The sequence below is a fragment of the Rhea americana genome, unplaced genomic scaffold (assembly GCF_003343005.1).
Source record: "Rhea americana isolate MKP2758 unplaced genomic scaffold, rheAme1 scaffold_10, whole genome shotgun sequence".
In the NCBI taxonomy this organism is placed as follows: domain Eukaryota; kingdom Metazoa; phylum Chordata; class Aves; order Rheiformes; family Rheidae; genus Rhea; species Rhea americana.
Window position 1 is genome coordinate 6,081,314 of NW_028185039.1, and position 13,263 is coordinate 6,094,576.

General features: G+C 39.0%; 1 protein-coding gene across 1 annotated transcript in view; it reads right to left on the minus strand.

The window, feature by feature from the left end:
- The window catches only part of NOMO2 (NODAL modulator 2), a 28,903-nt gene that overhangs the window by 14,513 nt on the left and 1,127 nt on the right, over positions 1 to 13,263 (minus strand). Inside the window, exons 3-18 of the mRNA XM_085300647.1 lie at positions 13,102 to 13,191; positions 12,097 to 12,142; positions 11,561 to 11,661; positions 11,337 to 11,443; positions 11,069 to 11,141; positions 10,380 to 10,532; positions 9,083 to 9,220; positions 7,435 to 7,524; positions 6,714 to 6,819; positions 6,085 to 6,235; positions 4,621 to 4,798; positions 3,740 to 3,881; positions 2,709 to 2,840; positions 1,757 to 1,893; positions 1,395 to 1,482; positions 766 to 829 (exon numbers count right to left, since the gene is read on the minus strand). Of these exons, the coding sequence (XP_085156773.1) occupies positions 766 to 829; positions 1,395 to 1,482; positions 1,757 to 1,893; positions 2,709 to 2,840; positions 3,740 to 3,881; positions 4,621 to 4,798; positions 6,085 to 6,235; positions 6,714 to 6,819; positions 7,435 to 7,524; positions 9,083 to 9,220; positions 10,380 to 10,532; positions 11,069 to 11,141; positions 11,337 to 11,443; positions 11,561 to 11,661; positions 12,097 to 12,142; positions 13,102 to 13,191 (1,796 nt within the window). The remainder of the gene's footprint in view (positions 1 to 765; positions 830 to 1,394; positions 1,483 to 1,756; positions 1,894 to 2,708; positions 2,841 to 3,739; positions 3,882 to 4,620; positions 4,799 to 6,084; positions 6,236 to 6,713; positions 6,820 to 7,434; positions 7,525 to 9,082; positions 9,221 to 10,379; positions 10,533 to 11,068; positions 11,142 to 11,336; positions 11,444 to 11,560; positions 11,662 to 12,096; positions 12,143 to 13,101; positions 13,192 to 13,263) is intronic.

Sequence of the window (13,263 nt, forward strand, 5' to 3'; positions counted from 1 at the left end):
TTTATACGCAGCAGAGGGATACTCACCACTTCTCCATATTTAACATGGTTCAAGATCTCCAAGGTCTAATTGCTCTTTGCTGTCAAGGGGTATCCTGTTTCCGTACACTTACTTGCTTTATGCTGGCTCTGACATTTATCACACATCTCTCTGAATTCACTAACACAGCAAAAAACAATCAGCTTTTAATGCTGTGTTAGTTTTTTGCTCTCTAGGAGCAGAAACACTCTTTTTGGAGGCAAAGAGCCATTAAGCACCCTGCCAAACTATAACCCTGCAATAACTAATAAAACATGGCTGACCACGATGATCAGTACTGCTCACTGATGATTATAGTGAGTTTTTATTCTGCTTGTAAAAATTGGAGTGAGCAGAATTAAGTCACCACAGATTGTCTTCGTAGTGGCATGTGTCTTCTAGTAAACTTCTTAAACTATCTTTTGCATTTCAACCTTCACAAATGATCAACAATTTCCACTGAAATATCTCTGCTTTGTTATAAAGCAAAACACACTAAATACAGACAGAAGGCAGTCAGAAATATCCTTTTGAAATAGAAAAACATCTCCAAAGCCTATCATTAGTTGAATTTTTCTTTTCTAAATGCTGCAAAAGGACATATCTGCCTTGCTAAAGTTTCCCTCTACTGGTTAAAGCCAGTCATAGCAACACATCCTGAATACTGAAAGAAAGCAGTAAAAGGAAGCTTTATGAAAGTATAATGACAGGCAAAAGATCAAAACCAGAGCATTATTTTGTTCTTACGTATCATAAGTGTAATATTCATGTTCAAATCGGTGGCAGGAACGTGGTGTCACTTCATATACACCTGTAAACATGAAGTCAAAGATAGATTCAAGCTTACTGTGTTAGTATTCAGATGAATTCTAAAGACCACATGAGACCTGAGGCATAGACACATTACAAAATTTCCCTACATCTTTACTACCTTTCACATAGACACCTCTAATCTTATTCACCTCTTTTCAGTCACAGATCACTCCTGGACTCTGCTTAGAGTTACTAACATACACTGATGCAAAGCACAATTAGGCATCACAAAGACAGGCACAGGCAAACACAATTACAAACACAACAAACGTAAGAAGGTTGGGAGTAGCTTATTAGGGTCCTATATCTGGTGCCCTTCTGACTAATTACAGAACCACTGTTGTAACTATATTGAGAATGAGACCACTGGCTTTTTATTTAGTTAAAAGACTATACAGCAACAGAGTTCTAAAAAATATTGTAATAGAGCATCTATATACAGATGGAAGTAAAATAATGCATCTCAAGAATCTGAGATATCACAATAGATTTTTTTTTAAAGTTGTTAGCAGTATTAGGTTGGCTTTTTTTTCTTTTTTAAACTAACATTTAAAAACTGTTACCTGGCTTTGAAAGACAGAATCTATTAACTCCTTTGGACAGGTTATAAATGCCAACATTCTCTGGTCCATTTCCATCCTGATAAAATTCCTGTGAAGCCACAATGCAATTCACTATTAGCAACTGCCAAACAACAAAGTGAAAACAATATTTGCCTAAAGGTTTATTAACGCTTCTCCTTTTAGCAGCTAACAATAAGCGACCATTTTACCAATCCTAAGATAAATTTCAAAGCACTCTAACCATTAGCTTTGCTGTGTTTTAAGACTCTCTAGAGACAGAGAAAGCCTTGCTTCAAAGCATAATCCAACCTACCTACACAAGTTTATTAAAAAATATAAAAGCATGTTTGTCACCTACATACCAGTGTAATTGCATGGGAAAGAGAACACCTCAGCATATATCCAGTCTGTCTGAATTCTACTCCTGAAACATCTTCCTCCATGACTTCCAGCTCCAAGGACTTATTCTTCCAGCACCAGTCTTCATGTACAATGCTTACTAGAATACACACCACACAAAGCATTTTAGTAATAAAGTTTTGTGAATAAAGGCAGTTATTGTCCTGTAGAAAGCTTATAACATGCTAACTGTTCTCTAACAAAAATCTTCCAATTCAGATACACAATAATTATCAGCCCAGAAAACAGCCTTGGCAATAGACCTGGCTCAAAGCCTGCAGCCACACTAGGAATCCAGCACATCTTGTAATAGAAAAGCTATTACAAAATAGAACAATAAAGTCTGGGAAGTTCTGCAGTGTACACTACCCTTGTGGTAGTCAAAGGAGCCTTGAGGACTTCAGATCCCAACTCCAATTTCAAGTGTGGAATGATGTTCTGATTCACGCATAAAAACAGCAATCTGTATGTGCCCCTTCCATGCCTTCCACCAGAAAGCAATTTCTTTTCATAGTAGGCTAAGCCAGGCTGTCAAAACACCTATAAATGCTCTCAGAAGAGGCTAGTTACTATGGAAGCAAAAGAACCAGGACATGATCCTGCTCTCACTTTTGGGACAATTCACTTCACAATAACGCTCTTTCTCTTTATACCAACCAATCCATGAGATCAGCATGTAGTCCCTAAAACTTACAGGGGCAGTTAGTTGTTAACTGACAACACGGTTCAACGTGCAAGACTGAGGAAACATGATGCACTGGGGCACAGTATTTTCCAGCTTCTCTCAAATTTCAGAACCAGTTCACGTGTTGGGCATGTGACATACAGGTAAATAGTATCCATAATAAAGTGAAGAGATTTAGTCACAAATTTAGATCCTGAGCTAATGCTTCAATTAATTCCTTATAATCCTACTTTTGTATTTGCCAGGTAGCACATTTTCAAATGTGAAGGCCGCTGAGTCCATGTTTCCAGAGAGCTGGAGGCTTCGTTTCTCACCCTGGCGGCTCACAGATTGTAATGTCACCACCAGATCACCACAAGCATCTGTGCAGGAGGGACAGCAGAAAATTACATTGCACTCTGGCTTCCCAGCTCCATACCACCTCCCCCAACCAGCCTTCATGTGTATTAAGATTACACATGTGTATTAGGAAAACAATTACTTGGAAATATTTCTACTGGAAAAGAGTAAAACTATTACTCTTCTTTCTTAAGCACATGTTCACCAGTGCTTTGCTGTATTTTTCAGTAATTTTAAGCTTATTAACCATATTCTTGCATCTAATGGCAAGTTACAACCAGCAGCTCAACACTAAATTTCTGGGCTAATACCTCTCTGCAGGGACTACTAGAACCAAACAGGACAGGACACCAAGTACAGAGAAGGCTCAGAGAGAACAAGTAAAGGGCAAAAACAACAAATCAAAAGTCAAATTTGAATCATCTGCTGCTGAAGCTAGAGGGCACTCAAGGAAAACAGGAGAAATGAACCATAGACCAAAATAAAGAGAAAAGCATTAGAAAGAGAAGGGAGACTACACCTTTGCATCAACAGCTTGAGCCTGCAAGCTTCTGCATGTTTACATCTATTGTATTTTTAATGGCTTTTTCCCTTTTAGTACTTCTCTGAAGTACAGTATCCCTTGTAAAAGCCAGTAGCATTTCTTCCAAAACTTGGCCATCTTCCAAGCAAAGCAAACAGCCTAGCAAGTATTTAAAATGGGTACAAAAAGTTAGTAAAAGAGACAGCTCCAAACTTTACTGAAGTAGTAAAGCTGTAGGGTCTTCAGAATAAGTGCTGTTTATACATATGTGCTGGAAGTTAACTTATCATCTGATGGGTCTAACCACAGCAACTGCCTTGATCCAAACAGTAGTCATTCACATACACAGTGCTAGAGTTTTCCTTTTCCATTTTCACTTCACTTTCAATTTTGGCTTACCTAAACAAGAAATTTTTCCTGAGACTGAGGCCAGAAACTGAGAGAAGGTCACATCCATTACTGGTCTGTCTCTAACAGTAACAGGGAACATTTTGGGTTTCAAAGCCAATCCTGCTCTGGTTTCAGCCTCTGGAACAATTACCTAAAGAGCACATAACATCAACACATCACCAGTCCCAATACACTTACTGTACCAAGTTCAACCTACCAGCAATGAGAAAATGGAAATTTACTTTAACTCTCAGACAAAACAAAATCAGCCTCTCAAACATGCTTTTCAAAATTCTGTGGCTGATATTAGAAATCTTCCAAAAAAACTGCAAAAGGTCTGAACTGAAAGTCCTCCACACAGCTCAGTTTCAAACGCCTGAAAGTTTCCACTTTGGGAAAAACTGCTGCTTCTACATTAGGCTCTCTCATTAACTATGAAGACAGTTAGAAGCCTTGTAACTATGCACTTCTTTTTCCAGTCTGCACCATCTCCCACACACAAGACACATGATGGTTGTGCTATATATTCTGCTGTGACCTATGACCTAGGGAACCACTGAAACACTTGATAAAGGTACACATTACATGTGTCAATCAAAGGATAATATTATTAACATAAGTGATCTAGAGGACATCTCAGTGAAGAGAGAGACAAAAACCTTTAATCTCAATGGCCCAATTATATTTTTAGTAAGTGCAAAGGAAAAGAAATATGGGAATTTCAACTTATGAAGAAAAAAGGAAATAACTGTCATTGTTTAAATAATATAAGCAGGTGAAAAGGACCACAGAAACCAATTTTCAGCTTCTCAAACTTTAGAAATAAACTCTTATAACCTTGTAACAGCTCTTGACCGCCCTATAGTGGAGTAACCAAAGCTCATTCTTACCTGAACATTGTATGTACCCGATTTTGCCTTAAAACAAAATGTTCCTTGAGGGTCAGTTTCTGTTGTAACCAGTGATGCTTTGTCCTTGTCTTGAGGCATCATAGTTACCTTGTACTTATTGATCTGTTTGATTGTGTCAGGGAAACGAGTTACTGAGATGCGGCCACATACACTGAATCTGTAAAATAAATGCCAGTCATTAGAATAAATATATTAATTTGAACAAACACATACAAAATACTTGTCTTAAAGCATCCTCAAAAGCAAACTTCACTATATGGAGGAACTAACGCATGAATTAGAATGAATTCTCCCTTAAACAGTGTTTATATCAAAGTGATATTACAAGTGACCACAGTAGAGTAAATTGAAATTCTTGCACAACCAATGGGATTTTTATGATGGAGTCACTATGATGTTACTTATTTTTTCGCAGGCAACCTGTTTCATTCTTTAATTTGATAACCTTTTTCCTAAACCATTTACTTTATGCCTCCCCTGGCGCCTTTTTTTGGCTAGGCAGACAATTGACTTAGGATTGCAAACCCTCAGGTTTTAAATAGTCTGGTATGTTTTGTGTCAAACATCTCAAATATGATAGGTACGGCCCTGAACACAACCCTACCGAACTACATTCTGTGAGAACAGAAGACAAGAAGGCAAATTAGAAGCTGTTAAGTTTTTACTTTTCACCTTCAACAGTACAAGATTCACTGACTGAAAATCAACTGTAAGCAATCATTCAACAGCACACACTTTTTAAAGAAAATAGCTAGCCAAGTCCATAGGAGTTAGTTGCCACCTCTCTTAATAATTTTCTAGTTTTCATTTGCTGCATTTACTGCTATTCTTGAAGGTTGCTACTGTTTCCTCCTAAGAATCTCCTGGGGACAGAACCATGCCCCTTTTGTTTTGCTCAGTTCACACCACACCTCCACCACTGTGCAGCCTTACATTGCCAAAAGCATCCTGTTACCATTATACTGGCTTATGTTCAGCAGTCAGAGAATAACAAGTTAAAAAAAAAAATTAATTCGTGTAAGATAATTATAACCTTAACAGTGCTAAGTAATAAAATGTACCAGTTTGGTACTAGACAGTTATGCAACTCCACTGCTATAGAGGAGGGTTAAATCTGAAGTGCAACATCAGTGGCAGAAAGCCTCTATGTTCTTTTCCTGGTTCTGCCACATGCTCTTCTATAATTGCTTAGTATCTCCACGTCTCAGCATCTTCATTTGCAAGGCAACAGTTTTTAAAAGGGTGTTCTAAGCTTTAACTACTGTTGAGCCACTCTGGGTAAAACACTGCCGTGCAGTGATGTTGTCCTGTATTTCTTGAATTTCTGAAGCAATGTTCAGCTCCTGGCAACAGCACACAAACCTAGGCACAGGAAAGGACCATACATTTTCAACACTTTGCCCACATATCAGTTTACACTTTCATTATGACACCAGTACTTACCCTGTTGCTATGATATCTGCTAACTGAGGTGTATTTGGTGCAATTTTCACCGTAATAGTATCAAAGAAAAGGTGCTCTTTCTGGGCATGAATTGTGTATGTACCTGTTGTTATGTTCTCAAGGCGGAAAGAGCCATCAGCTTTTGTTTTTACTGTAACAAATAAAGAGAAGAGTTAGGGGGAAAAAAAAGGCAAAAGAAAAAGAAAGCATGTCTTGACTGTCTGTCCTCATGTCTTAAAAGAGCCACTGAGGGGATGCATTGCTTCAGCCTATTTGTAATTCATATAGCGAAGTAAAGAAACAATATTATGCTTTCTTACTAGACCAACTTTTGTTTCTGTATTTTATAGTACCATTTCCAATTTGGCATGTGTTTGACAAAAATGAGAGCAAAGCTTTCTAAATCAAAACAGATGAATACCTGATGCTCTCTTCTGAAGTCAGAAAATGGAAGCTTAGTCAACTGAATGAAAATCACTTCAGTACTTCAAATAAATCACTACAGAAATAGTGTATTTTCCTGAAAGCTTAATTCCAGCTTATACACTAGTCCTGTACTTGAGCTTAATTCACGTCTTCCCTTAATTAAAGGCTTTCTTATAGCAACAAAGACCAAGAGCAATTCATACCTTTAATCTGATTGTTTAGAGTAACAGTAGCATCAGCAACTCCTTCTCCTTCAGGACCATTCAACACCCTGCCTGTGACAGAGAAACCCATCACATGGAAAACAGGCTGAAACGGAAAAAAAGTTAACTTTAACTTTTACCCAGTAAAAACATTCAGATATCTGTAGCAATGAACATGGAGTAGGTTCTTTTCCCTCCAGAAAGGAAATTTATTTCCTCCTTGAGAAAAAAAAATCTCCCAAGATAATCACACTGAAATTCTGGATTAAGCTCAAGGAATGGAGTCTCCAGAAGTACAGGAACAAATTGCAATTTATTTGCATCACTATGGTTCAGAAGGCCCAAATCACACACTGTAATGCCATTACACAAGATGCTCTGTAAAACACGCAAATTTACAGGCCTTTTCCAGAGATCTGACAGACTGATTGAGTAAAGCAACCGGGAAGGTTACTGATTGCTTGCAACATGGACACGAAAAGTGAACTTAGAAACAAAATAGGGAAAAGCTGTTTACTATCTAGTAAAAGGGACTGAAATACAGAAATACAGCACAATGCCAGACACTATGGTCTATGTGCTGTGCAAGTGAGTATGGTAACAAATGTCTTCAATACTTCATATAAAAACTTTTGCACAGCACACCTGCTTTCTACTGAAATCAATTACATTTTTGAAGGAAAGAATAGCACAGACAACTTTACTTCTCTGAATACCTTACCTCAATTTGTAAACTATCATGTTCTACAAGAAAGTCCAATCTAGATGGCGCAACATCAAAGGTAATTCTCTCCCCTCTGTAGAATGGTATCTGAAAGAAGACACATTGCTTTGACTCCTAAGAAGCTATGATGTCAGAAATGCTTTCTATTACCTCCGTAATTCTTACTACCATCAGAAACTACTATGAAGTAGAAAGTTTCCAAGGGGCTGCAAACTTACTGGAAAAATAACTCAGAGGGAAGAAGACTTGAACAAAAGTGGTCTTTCAGAAATGTTTGATGAACCATCTGAGATTACAGAAAGAGACAGAAAGGTAACCCTGTACTCAAAATGCAGCAAATGCACTTGGATGTTTAAGAGTTTACAGAAAACAATGTAAGAGAATAAATGATCACTAGAAGGATTAAAGGAAAAATTTGGATTTCACTTCTAGACCATGGAGACTGAGAATGCAAGACCACCATTCTCAGAAGGACACAGACAGCCACGCTTCCACACTTCCTTGTCTTTACCAGCTTTGGTCCGTAAGCCATATCTCTACTTCAGCATAGTATCCATGTAATTCTAGATCATCAGTGGCCCACGACCCTCCACAGCACTTCCTGTGGATATACACCTTAGCATCCATTCTTTTCTCCTATCCACAGCTCTCCCACTCCAGTTGATTCAGGTCTCCCATTTCAATTTAACTCTCCTTGAAATATTTAAAATTTCTGTCAATTCTTAGAGCTTCATAATCTTTCCAGAGAACAGATGAAGCACAGAAAAACAGAGATGTACGCAAGTCATATGCTTTTCTACCCTTTCATTTTCTGTTACTCCCAGAAAACAAGCTGCTTGGCTCAAGAATTTGGTATTCTAGCATAGCAGCAAAGAAAGTAAACCAGGCAACTTAACCTTTATTCTAGAAGTCGCAGAATTCAAACATGCCAAGCAGGATATCTGGAGTGCTGTCCTACCACTAAAACCAGCAGAATTACTGCTGGCTACTTTAAACTCTGTTCTTTTGGGATTAAAGTTGGCATTTCAGCCAAAAGACTTTGAAGTGTAAAATGGGTATGTTGGAGATGAAGTTTTATCAGAGCCATTAATAGTGTAACAACCGCTGAGGACATCTTTGAAGCACTCAAAAGAACTGTGAGGCTGAAAGTATAGAGAGCTTCCAGACTGCGTGTAAAATTGCACTTAGTGCTTACAGACTAAATGGGAGCTCTAGTTTGAGTTAAATAGCTTTTCCCTCTCCAGCTATGTGTGAATATGCCTAGAGTTAATGCTGAAAAAGAATGGGCAAAAAAGAAAACGAGACAGAACTTAAAGAACATGAGATAGCAGCAGCCAAATGAACCTTTCAGTCTAGTATCAGCTTAGGTGTGGTTCTGTGACCGGCCAAAGTATCCAGGTAATTCAGAAAGTGATTTACAAATAAGTCCTGTCTCAGAAACCGCACCATAGAGCTCTTCCAAACCAACTTACTTCAGTGTCAAACATTTTAGGATGGATTTTCCTTCTTGATGATTTCATCCATTTCAAAATGCTTCAACTACTTCTGCATTAGCAGTTACAAAATTATACATACATTATCTAGTTCAAAAAACAAAAGTTAATGACCCAATGGCAAACAAGCAATGAACTTTCTAGCTACTTACCACAGTGTATTTCCCACTAGGCAGAGAAAGAAAAGTGAAAGATCCATCTTCTTTTGATACAACATTGCATAAATAGGATAAAGACTCATCTCCTGACTGGAATCCATCCACTGGAGAAATGTTACAGCCCATGACATCCTGTGTAAATACATGCATTACTACTATTTCTTTGCTCCTGAGAGAACAGAGCAGAAATAACTTGGGGATTTTTTTTTCAAAATGCTATGCTGAGAATGAAGGAGGGGAAGTACAAATTATTTTGGAAGTCTAAGCTTGGTAATGTAGCTTATATTTCAGGTATAGGCATAGAGTAACAAGGGCATCAAACTGGGAAATTCAACATTCCTCAGCACTCCAGAGCAGCATAGCATGTCTCAACATTAACTGACTTCAGTTCTGAGGACAAGATTAATATTACAGATCAGAGGTCTACTCTGCATATCAAATCGCAGTACACAAGAAAACATTCCACAGTCATTTCATAACACATTTTTATGGTAGCTATAGCAGCTGTTGAACTTTGAGAACTTTGTCTTCACATTGAAAAGGCAGACTGCAATTGAAAGAGTCAAGTTGAAGACAAACCACATCCCTTCTACAACAAAATTCAGGGTTTGTCTGGTAACATTTTAATCATGAGCCAGGAGGTGCTCTTTCACTCTGGCAGAGTGTCATCCTGATGAAGGAACACTATTACTAACCAAAATTTAGCATAAAAAAAGGTGTAACTGGAAAAATATTGTCTAAAAGCTGCAGTCCATAACTCTGCTGACCCACAAGGAATGTAAGATCAGTAACATGCACTGAATAATATTATATTTGCACTTGTTCTCTTCAGCTCTATGCCCCTGAAAAGCCCAGGTGTTGAAGAGCCTGGTTGTTTGAAAAAGAATGATGAAAAGAGTTGAAATTAAAAGAATTTTCTAATTTCTTGTGTCTGAAATACATGTATAAAGATGACTGTATGTAGACCTTTGGCCTCAATTTTACCAATACACACAGTTACCAAGTTACACATCTGAGTAATTCCATGGCGGTCATGTGAAAACTAAGCATGTATACAAATGCTGTAAAACAAGGGACTTGTTACAAAAGAATAACTTAAGGGGTTATTTATTCTGTAAGCCAAGCTCACCACATACAAAGAGGATCTTTTGGTTCATTTACAATATCAGTATTTTAGATTGTATCAGAATGAAAGGCAAAGATAAGACAGAGTATTGTGAGTCCAGAAGCTATTTAGTTCTTTCTTATTTATGTCCATACACCTACTGCAAAGATTCTGATATGCCATTACCTCTTTAGTGACTGAAGAAGAGAAAAGAAGAAACATGACTCCTTTCATAGGTTCTCCATCACTCCTTACTGACCCAGAAACATTGTAGCCAGCAACAATCAGAGGGCTAGCAGCATAAGCGTTAGAACTGGTCACCCGTACCATTGTATTTGACTGAAATACAGAAACACACACATTTTCATCAAAAGTAGATTTACAGCACCTAAATAACAATCAAAGAATACTATATTCAACAACAGAAATACCAGAGCAACAGTATTTAAAAGCCAGAGCATCAGTATTTAAAGAGGGACCATGGGCTATTCAAAAGAGAAAAGGGCACTAAAACAAAGTTATTTCTGTAAAATAGCACTTTTACCGTAGGAATTGGTCAGGATTGTCAGAGCTCCTCAGAAGCCAAGAGGTCCAAAAGGGAAAGATTAGAGCACTGCTACTAATCTCTAAGCTCCTACAGAACGTACATGATTAGAAGACCTAAAGCAAGAGCTCACATGCCAGTCCTTCCTAGGCTGGCTTCACACTCTTTAAGTTGGCACGCCTATTTTCTTGCACTCTTAAATGAAATTTAGAAAAAAATGCATTAAACTTGTCCACTTGCACAAGCCCTCACTCATGACAGCCGAAAAAAACAAGGTTTAGCTGATCCACCTTCACTAAACATACAAACAAGAATGCTTATAGACTCTTACCTCTTTCAATGTCCAGGTAGGATGAGATGCAAAGATTTCATATTCACCAGGAAGCACTTTAAAGAAAGAAAACCTGCAAGACAAGAGAAGGGTTTCTTCAGAAATAGTCCTAAACACTTGTTTGCATATAAACAATTCATACCGTCTGCACGTTTTAAACATATTTCAGAACAACTATAATCCCAACCAATTTAGCAGAACTGAAAGACTGTTGTGTAAATGAGCAGATGAGCAAAGTATGTGTGCACATGCATACTCCCACACTCACTTTCCTCCAGGCTGGGTAATAGTTGCTTGTATGTTCACGTCACTGCCAGCATTTCTCAGTACGACTTGGACTCCAGCAGGACCTAATGCCTGACCTTTGCTGAGAACCTGTTGACACAAAGAGAAACTAGAGTATAAATGGATAAAAGTAGCTTGCAGAGCCAAAAAAGAATGTTCCTATGAGGGCAGAATTAAAATGAGATGGATTAAATAAAGGAATCTAACCTTTCCATTCACAGAAAACCCAGTGAACACAAAGTTAATATCGCCTCCCTTTGTGCAAATATCATTAATGCCATCCACATGGATGTCTACACTGGTTGGTTCTGGAAGTGAAAAACAATGAAACAGCATGGTAGTTAGTGACAGAGGAATCACGGGACAATTCTACTCAGGCTTTACAAAACTTTCACAGAAATCCACTAACTCGAGCACCCAAGTTATGGTTTGGAAGCCTTGTTTCAGCAAAGTTCACCACCACAGCTCCAAATGTTGAAAAACCTCTTTTTGTCTGACATGACATTTGCTGTCAAAATTCCACATTCCCTTAGAGCAGTTCAGGGTTTACTCTCCCACACCATCTTATAGCTTTATTCCCCCCCCCCCATTCAGTAAGTACATTTTTGTTACTAAACCATACGGTACTACTTATCTCTTTGGAAAAAAAAATTGATTTTCCCTGCCAACTGCTAGCTAGGCATAGTTGAAGTCCCACATTGCACAAACACTGCCCTATTATAAGAAAAGATATAACCACTTACCAAAACTCCACCCTAGGGGAGGCTCAATTTTAAGAATGAAATCCCCCTAAAAATAAAAAAGCAATAATCATCTTCACTGATCTAAAAGCAATTCAGCAAAACCATGAAAAAAACAGACAAACCAGCAAAAAAAACAGAATGCAAGCATCGTGCTGCAGAGAATAATGAGAGTCAAGCATCTCGTTTTCCTCTCCTCCTACCTAGGATACTCTGTTGAAAAAAGCAGCAATATCTGTTCCATCAGATGCGCCCTAAATCAGCCTTAAATATTTCCACTGGAAGTCCTATTCACCCACTCTGCCCAAACATGGGATATCAAAATTTCAGTCCTTTTAAAAGCTCTGCACCAGAAGGGCATCAATCTACACAGAGGTCCTCCTTCAGTGGGCACCACACACTTTCCAAACCTCGTCTGCGAGCAGACTCAAAGCCCTAAGAACGAAACCTCCAACATCAGAGAGTTTCTTACATTCTCACATTTGGAAGGGAAGGACTTACTTATTTTCCATAAATTAGCCAGTTCTTTAAAAGAGCAAAACCCTTTGACCATCTAAGGCCAGTTTTCAGTTAAACGCAACCATTTTTTTTCCAATCTAACCCCCCAGGAAGCTCCCGAGACACGCTGAGCTTCCTATTTCATTGTTTTCACATTTAAAACATTTTTAATAGCTGCAGTTCATTATTCAACTGTTTTCACTTTGGTCACAATAAAGCATATCCTTCAGCAGCAGATTTATTTTCATTTCTGCAGGCAGAAAAAGGAAAGCTTTATTCACGCGCGGCCGGTGGGAACTCGCGCTTCTCTGCCCAGCGCCTGCCCAGCTGCGGGCACAACGCGGCCCAGCGCCGCGGCCGGACACGCAAACGGCGCAAGGCTGCAGCTGGCACGGCCCGGCTTTCGTCCCGGCAGGAGCTAGCAGCAAGCAGCAAAGCATCCGCACGACGAGAACAGCCGCAGGCCCGCCCCGCCGACCGCGGAGCCCCGCGGCGCCGCTCCCCCCTCACCTTGTCGTAGAGGGGAATCATGAAATACCCGTTGTTCGGAGCGCAGTCGGTTTGGTACTTCAGCGTACCGTGCTTCGTATACAACTTTATCTGTAGGGAACAAAGGAGAGAGCAAGCCGTGGCTTGAGAGCGGCCGGCCGCGGCTCCGCGGGGCGCGCAAGC